Genomic DNA, 8040 nt, shown 5'->3' with positions numbered 1-8040 from the left:
TTTTGGGCCAGTTTGTTTTGGGTGAAATTTTTATTCATTTTGAAACAATTATAGGGGGCTTCGGTACCCCTATTTTATTTGGATGATTTTGTTAGTATTTGTTATTTTATGCAATTTTCACTTCTTCAGATTTTGCCAAGTCTTTTAGCTCGCCAAATTCTTTTAAGAATGCATGAATGTTTGTTTATTTTGTTTAACTCATTCAGGTCGACCTTTCGTTCTGAGGGTTTCCATTAAATGTTACTTAGTCGAAGTCTTAATCAATTCGGGTTTTCTAAAATCTGTCAAGTCTTTTAGATCGCCAAGATCTAAAACGTTTCCCTTAAGATTTAGGCCGAAGTCATATAATGATATTTTCAAATTCGCCAAGTCTTTTAGATCGTCGAAGTATCTAAAATGTTTCCCTTAGGCCGGAGTCACGTTGACATATGTCTTTTATATTTGCTAAGTCTTTCAGATCGCCGAGTATCTAAAATGTTTCCCTTAGGCTGAAGTAATCAAATGAATTTTACCCAGACGTTGTTAAGTCTTTTAGATCGTCGGGATCTAAAAAGTTTCACTTTGTTTTCCCTGGGTGAGGTCTACCTTGCCGAGGTGCAGCCTCTAATTCAGATGTTACGTGAGATGACGAAGTGAGATTTCGGATATCGCCTTGGTCGTTAGGTGTTCACATCGTAGTCCTAGTTTGAGGTCTGAACCTCTAAGACGAAGTGTGGGCCCCGGAGCCCTATTATCATATTTTTGTAGTTTTTCTCGAAATGAGCAGTTTTGAATATTTCTATTAAGGTGGGACTGTGCCTTTGCAAAGAAAAGCTGCCTACATACCCTCATGCAGGGATCAAGTCAGACGTAGTTCGGTTCTTACTGATTTTAGCAATAGTACCTTTTAAGGTTCGAGGCGTTGCATGACCTTAAAATCGGGACTCTGTTGAGTGTTTCAAGTTCATAGACGCCGGGATGTGCGATCTTGGTGAATCTATAAGGGCCTTCCCAATTTGCGCCCAATTTCCCGGCACTATTCTCGACAGTGTTTTGAAATATTTTTCGGAGGACTAAATCTCCTACTTCGAATTTTCTAGAGTTTATGCCCTTATTATTGAATTTGGCGATGGACTGTTTATAGTGGGATAGTCGTATCAAGGCCGACTCCCATTTTTCGTCTATAAAATCCAAGGCATCGCATAACGATTGATCATTTTCTGGCTCATCCTCGTGTGCGTGCATCGTTCTTAGAGTTTGCACTTGGTGTTCGACCGGGATGACTGATTCGATTCCATGTACTAAGGAGAACGGAGTTTCCCCTGTTGGCCTTCGTGGACTGGTTCGGTAGGCCCAGAGCACCCCTGGTAGCTCTTTCGCCCACCGTCCTTTTTTAGCCGTGACCCTCTTTTTGAGGGAGTTTACGATGGTCTTATTTGCTGCCTCTGCATGTCCGTTTCCCTGAGGGTATCGTGGTATTGACATCCTCAGTTCCACGTTATTATTGTAGCAAAATGTTCTGAATTTTTTGGATATAAATTGTGACCCGTTGTCTGTCACGATTTCGTGGGGGGTCTTGTGCCGACAGATAATATTTTTCCAGATGAATGCTTCGACGTCGACGTCTTTGATCAAGACGAAGGCACCAGCTTCGACCCATTTTGAAAAATAATCTGTTAAGATTAATAAAAAAAATCTTAGTCCGCCAGGGGCGGCCGGCATTGGTCCTACGATGTCCATAGACCATTTCATGAATGGGTATGGAGCCGAGATGGAGGAAAACTCTTATGCGGGTCTCTTTATGTTAGGTGTGTGGCGTATTGGTCGCAGTGGCGCGAGTGCGCCTCGCACTCTGCCAACATGGTCGGCCAAAAGTAGGATTGCCTCTTTATTTTAATGGCAAGTGCCATTCCCCCTGCGTGACATTCGTATTCTCCCTCGGGTATGTCTTCTAGGATTTGTTTTGACTCATCCGTACTAACGCACTTGAGGTATGGACCTGCGAAACTTCTTTTGAACAGGTTTCTGTTTACCACGCAGAATCTTGCACTTCTCAGTACGAGTTTGTGTTTCGCCATCTTGTCGGACGGGACCGTACCAGTTGTGATGTAATGTATGATTTCATCTCTCCAATCCCCCCCCCCTTCTATAGTTATTACTGCAGCGACAGTGGTGGCTATGGAAGGTTGTTTGATTGTCTCGACTGGTATGGTCCTTTTAAGGTCCGGATCTGAAGTGGATGCCAAGGCGGCTAGTGCGTCTGCTGAGGTGTTTTCACCCCTAGGGATTCGTGTTAGAGAGAATTGTTTGAACTGCGTCGTAAGGTCTTTTACGACCTTTGAATAGGCTTCCATTCGCTCATCTCGCGTCTCGTATTAGCCGGAGTATTGATTTGCTACGAGCTGAGAGTCGCAGAAAGCTTATACTTGCTTTGCTCCGACGGCTGTAACCAATCTTTGTCCAGCTATTAGTGCTTTGTATTCGGCCTCATTATTGGATGCAACGATGGCGAGTCTGAAGGATTGCTCGATGACCTCGTCGTGGGGGATGTTAGGTGTATTCCTACTCCTGCCCCTTGTTTTGACGATGCGCTGTCCACTTTTAGTGTCCAGGTGCCCTCGTCTTCGGTCACGGCGGGGTCTTCTCTTGGGAGTTCAAAGAGGAAGTCCGCTAAAACCTGAGATTTAGCGCAAGTCCTAATTCGATACTCGATGTCGTACTCGCTCAGTTCTACGGTCCATTTGGTCAATCTTCTCGACTGATTTGGGTTGTGTAAGAAACTTCTCAGCGGTTGGGTCGTCATCACTATTTTGGAGTGGGATTGGAAGTAAGGCCGGAGTTTCGTGCAGCATAAACCACGGCTAAGGCCAATTTTTCCATGATAGGATATCGAGTTTCTGCATCGACTAACGACTTACTCACATAGAATATGGGTCGTTGGTCCCCTTGCTCTTCCCTCGCGAGCACTCCACTAACTGCCGCTTGGGAAACTGCGACGTATAGGTGGAGTGGCTCTCCTACCGTGGGCTTTTCCAGAATCAGGGGTGTCGATAGATATTCTTTTAGTTATTTGAATGCCTTTTCACATTTTTCGTCTCATTCGAGCTTTTTATTTCCTTTAAGGAGTCGGTAGAATGGGAGACATTTGCCCGTGGACCGAGAAATGGAACGATTAAGGGTGGAGATTCGGCCTGTCAACCTCTGCACCTCGCGTCTATTACGAGGTGAGGGCATTTCTCGAAGGGCATTCAACTGGTCCGGGTTTGCTTCAATTCCTCGGCGGGTGACTAAGTACCCGAGGAATTTCCCAGAGGACACTCCGAATGAACATTTGGTAGGGTTCAGTTTCATTTGATACTTATTCAGTACCTCGAAACATTCCTCTAAATGTCCTACGTGGTCATTTTATCTTATAGACTTGACGAGCATGTCATCGATATACACCTCCATCGTTTTTCCTATTTTTTCTTTGAACATTTTGTTGACCAGCCTTTGATAAGTGGCGCCAGCGTTTTTTAATCCAAATGGCATGACCTTGTAGAAATATGTGCATCGGTCTGTTATGAATGCCGTTTTTTCTTGGTCGTCCGGGTGCATTAGGATCTGGTTGTATCATGAGAATGCGTCCATGAACGAGAGTACTTTAAGTAACACGGTTGCCTCGACAAGTTGGTCAATATGTGGCAACGGGAAGCTGTCTTTGGGGCATGCTTTGTTTAGGTCCGTGAAGTCGATGCATACCTTCCATTTTCTATTCTTTTTCTTTACGACTAGGTGTTTGCCAACCAGTCCGGATATTTGACTTCGCGGATTGAATCGGCTTTGGGGAGTCTTTCGACTTCGTCGTTGACTACGGATGCTCTGTTGGGACCGAGCTTGTGTCTTTTTTGCTTTACTGGTTTGAAACTAGGATCAACGTTAAGCTGGTGAGACGTAACGTCGATACTAATCCCTGGCATGTCTTCTGTCATCCAGGCGAAAGTAGATTTATTTCGTTTCAGAAAACAAATCAGCTCTCGCCGTATACTTCGCTTGAGCTCGGCTCCGATCCCTACGCACTATGAGGAGTCCGATTCTCAGTACTTGGGGAGTCCGATCTTTCTTTCTTAGTTGGCTCTACATTCATTAATTGCTATTGCTTCTCATTGCCCTTTTTATCATTTTGCTTGTGGTTGGCGAGATAGCAGCTACGGGAGGTTGCCTGGTTTCTTCTGATCTCTCTTATCCCTTCAGGCGTGGGAAATTGGATACACTGATGAAGGGTCAAGGGGACGGCCCTCATTCTATGTATCCATGGTCGTCCCAGGATAATGTTATAGGGGGAGAGACATTCTAGCACTTGGAATTCAACTATCTTGTTTATCTCATTGGTCTTTACAGGCTGCTTCATGGTTCCTAGCGATGGAGTAATCGACCCGTTAAAGCCTGTTAACTGGGTCTGCTCCCTTTCAATCTCAGATTCCTCGATTCCCATTCTCTTGAGGGTGTCTTTAAAAATGAGATCTACGGAGCTTCCTCCATCGATTAGGACTCGAGCGACCTCGCAGTTAGACGCGTCGATCGTTATCACGAGCGTATCGTCGTGCGGGTCGGTTGCCCCAGAGGCTTCTTTTTCGGAGAATGAGATTTGAACATCATGTTCTGCTCCGATCTTGGTGGTCTTATTCATCAGCTGACGCTGATGAGCTTTAATCAAGTTAACTAAGCCATTGCAAAATTTTGAACCGCCCATTATGAAGTCGACTCGATGTTTCGTCGTGGTCGGTGGGGACTCTGGTTCCCCTTCATCACTGGGCCTAAATCTCTTAGGTGAGGGGTTGCCTCTCCCGCGGTTGTTGAAAATCTTCTTTTTGGGTAGGGGACCCAAATCGATGTTTTTCAGCTCCCCCTTCGCATATTTTTCAACCAAAACTTTGCCCATAGTTTCGCAATTTATTGTGGCGTGGTCGTTCGCCTGATGGAAATCGCAGAACGCGTTTGGGTTCCTAGTCCATTTTTTCCTTGGGGACGTCCTTCCTTGTTTTCGTCTCCTATGTTGAAAGCAAAACCCGGAGGGGCGTGCTTCTTCCTGACCTGTGGCCCGGCCTCCTGGGGGCTGGGCCTTTGGGGATTGCCCTCTGCGCTTACAGGCCGCACCCATGTGTTCGCGTGTGGCTTCTTCTCGGCCGTAAGTTGTTTGGCTAAGGAGGCAAACTCCTCCTCCGCCTTAGCGTAGTTTGCGGCTTTGTGGATTGCGTCTTCCAACGCAAGGGAGCGGTTTACAGTCATCTCTAGTTTAAATCTCGATTCATGCCACAGACCATTCCTTAGAGAGGTTATGGCAGATTCTGCTGGACCCCCCATAGGTCTGCTATCGTGAGTTTGTCCTCTACGAACATCGAATAATGTTTTAGGAATGCTGCCGATAGTTTGGCAAAACTATAGATAGAGTTAGGCTCGAGTCTGGAGAACCACTCTAAGGCAGCTCCAAATAAGCTCCAAATAGTTTGGCAGATTCTAAAGGACAGGATGTAAGCTTTCGGGTTCGAGGTCCCATTGTACCGAGGAAGAGGAACTTTCCCGGCATCTCCAATGAAAACGTCGGTGATGTTTTTAGCGAAAGGAGTCATTTCCGTTTCTGCAACGAGTCGGTCTATCTCGGGAGCCGAACTAGTCGCACTGTGAAATTTTGAGGGAACTGTTTTCAGTTCGACCGTCACTGATTCCTGGAATCTTTCGAACTCAGTCATGCTGGGTTCGCCCCCTTGAAAGGGGCGAAGTCCCGTGCGCACTGGGGTGACTGTAGTGACTTCGGTTTGATTGTATTGCGTCTGGGTCTGCCCACCAAGATATTGGGGGTGAACATTTGGGAGGTCGTCGGAGAGCGAGGTCCGAAACTTGCGGGGAAGGATCCCGGGGGTGCTCCCGCCGGCGGGGGCGGGGGCAGTCCGGCTAGATCGATCGTGGCTTCAGTGGCGGCCTCTTTTGCAGCCCTCTCCCCCCCGAGCTGTGAGCTCGAGCCCGAGGACTGATCTATGTCCTGGGAGACTTGGATCCCGGTGAAGTCCAGGCGGACTCCAGGAGGAAGAACCCGGCTCGTCTGCGCGGCTAACGCCACGTTTCAAGCAGATTCTGAGGCGGTCATTTCGCCGGATCGTGCCTGCTGATCCGGAGTATTCCGAGGGGTCAAGAGGGAATCCAACCGGGTATTAAGACTCCAGTTGGTTTATTCCTAACTTTCTATTTTTTGTTTAGTATATCCATGATTGCCCTGATCCCCGGAGGGATTTCCTCTCCCGCTTCATAATGAGTTGGGGTGGAAGACATGTTATTTCTTTTCTGGTGAACTTGCTTCTTTCGAGGTTGGTCTTTCTGAAATTTCCCACAGACGGCGCCAAATTGTTGATGTCGATTTCGGGATCGTCAACAATCACAAATTATAATATGATATATATTTGATTTATTTAGATATGGGTCTCAGAAGACTTCGTATAAGAAACAAAAGCAGTATGAAAAGAAATGAACGAAGACAAAAAAAAATTAATATTTTATTGATGGTCAGATGTGTTACAACAAGGGGCGAAGTGACGAACTCAAGTGGGCGAACTCAAAAGTAAGAAACAGCAGAGGAAATATCGAGAATAAAAATATGTAGGCTTGTGTGTGCGAAAATCAACATATCGGCTTCTATTTATAGCAGGAGAGAATTCGTCGAAGATGACACGTATCGATCAGTTCGGCTCTGCTACGTCGATGGTCGAAGTTATCTCAGATCCGGTCTTCGCGGTGAGGTCTTCTATCTGATCAAGACTAATTCCTTCGACTGGGTCAACATGGCTGACTCATCCTTTCTTTAGCGAACTGGGCTTCTGAATGGGCTCAGCTCGACCTTCAGGGGTCGAGCTGGGCCCAGATAAGCCCTGAGGGTCGGACTGGGTCTGCTGTTGGGCTTTGGTCGAACCAAAGCCCAACTTGAATGATTTTAATTTTAAAAAATTGATTTTTAACCCCCACATTTACCCTTCATGAATATCATCAGCTGGTCGGGATTTACAAAATTACCATTTTACCCTTCTAGTTATTATTTCCTCAACTCCTTTGTCGCTTGTGAATAAGTTAGAAACAATGTATTGACGATGAGCTAACAAGTCACATTGTTTCATCCAAAAGAGTCATGACTCAATTTGGAAACTGGCCAGTTCATTTATTCACATTCCAAGGAACAAAACATGAGGTGATATACATTGCATTTCAGCAATCTTGTACATGAATTCCATATCTATGAGAACTTCACAAAGTTACTCATGACATCTTCATAACTTAGTACTTCACCAATAGGTCATGTTCAGGATCACATAGTGAATCCGAACTCTGACTTTCTCAAATGAGAATACGTAAGCTATGAAATGGCATGTCTCATTTCAGGATTGAGGTAAGCATGATGTAATTCATACGTAGTGACTTCGAGACATAAGAGGTTAAATGGTTTATTCTTATTCTGTCTCTAGAAGTGCACTGGTCAATTCAGTACCTTCAGAAGATACCTAGAAGAACTATAGAGTCTCCAACTCTCAATGTCCCATAACCAGACATCATAGATTCTCCTAACAATCGTACTGAGATCAATAATCCTTTGATCCTTAGATTGCGAATATATTGTTTTAAGCAAACTATGAAGAGTTTGTTCATGCAAATCTACATTTGTCTCTTCATAAGTTGTTAGGTTTGTTTATGGACAAAAGACTAAGGTTTTATCATAAAGCTTCAAACAGACAAGGAAGAATGAATGAACGATTCAACTTTTATTAATAAATAAGCAGTTACAAGCAAGAGTCTTCGTGAGACTATATTACATCAAATGTACATAAATAGACACTACTACTCTTCTTGTGGGCACCATTGACAACAAACTCCCACTTGACTCAAAGAAGATGTGAGTAGTCCTACATGCCTAATCTCTCCCGATGCTGGTCGAAGACCTTGTTCGCTAGGGCTTTGGTGAATGGATCTGCTAGGTTGTCCACCGTTGAGATCTTCTTCACATCCACATCTCTGCGCTGCACGATCTCTCGAATCAAATGG

General features: G+C 45.1%; 1 protein-coding gene across 1 annotated transcript; it reads right to left on the bottom strand.

Annotated features, from left to right (window-relative positions):
* Positions 1 to 4111: 4111 nt before the first annotated feature.
* LOC149398243 (uncharacterized) lies at positions 4112 to 4900 on the bottom strand. Its single transcript, XM_089614521.1, has one exon. The coding sequence runs from the start codon at positions 4898 to 4900 to the stop codon at positions 4112 to 4114; it is 789 nt and encodes a 262-aa protein (XP_089470647.1).
* Between the last annotated feature and the right edge of the window lie 3140 nt (positions 4901 to 8040).

Source organism: Urtica dioica, chromosome 5, assembly GCF_054948205.1.
Source record: "Urtica dioica subsp. dioica isolate 48M chromosome 5, U.dioica_male_clone48M_v1_H2, whole genome shotgun sequence".
In the NCBI taxonomy this organism is placed as follows: Eukaryota; Viridiplantae; Streptophyta; class Magnoliopsida; order Rosales; family Urticaceae; genus Urtica; species Urtica dioica.
This window is presented reverse-complemented; position numbering and strand designations above follow the sequence as displayed.

Bases quoted from the DNA above. Each gene is read 5' to 3' on its own strand.
- LOC149398243 (XM_089614521.1), bottom strand. From the start codon at position 4,900: ATGGGCAAAGTTTTGGTTGAAAAATATGCGAAGGGGGAGCTGAAAAAC.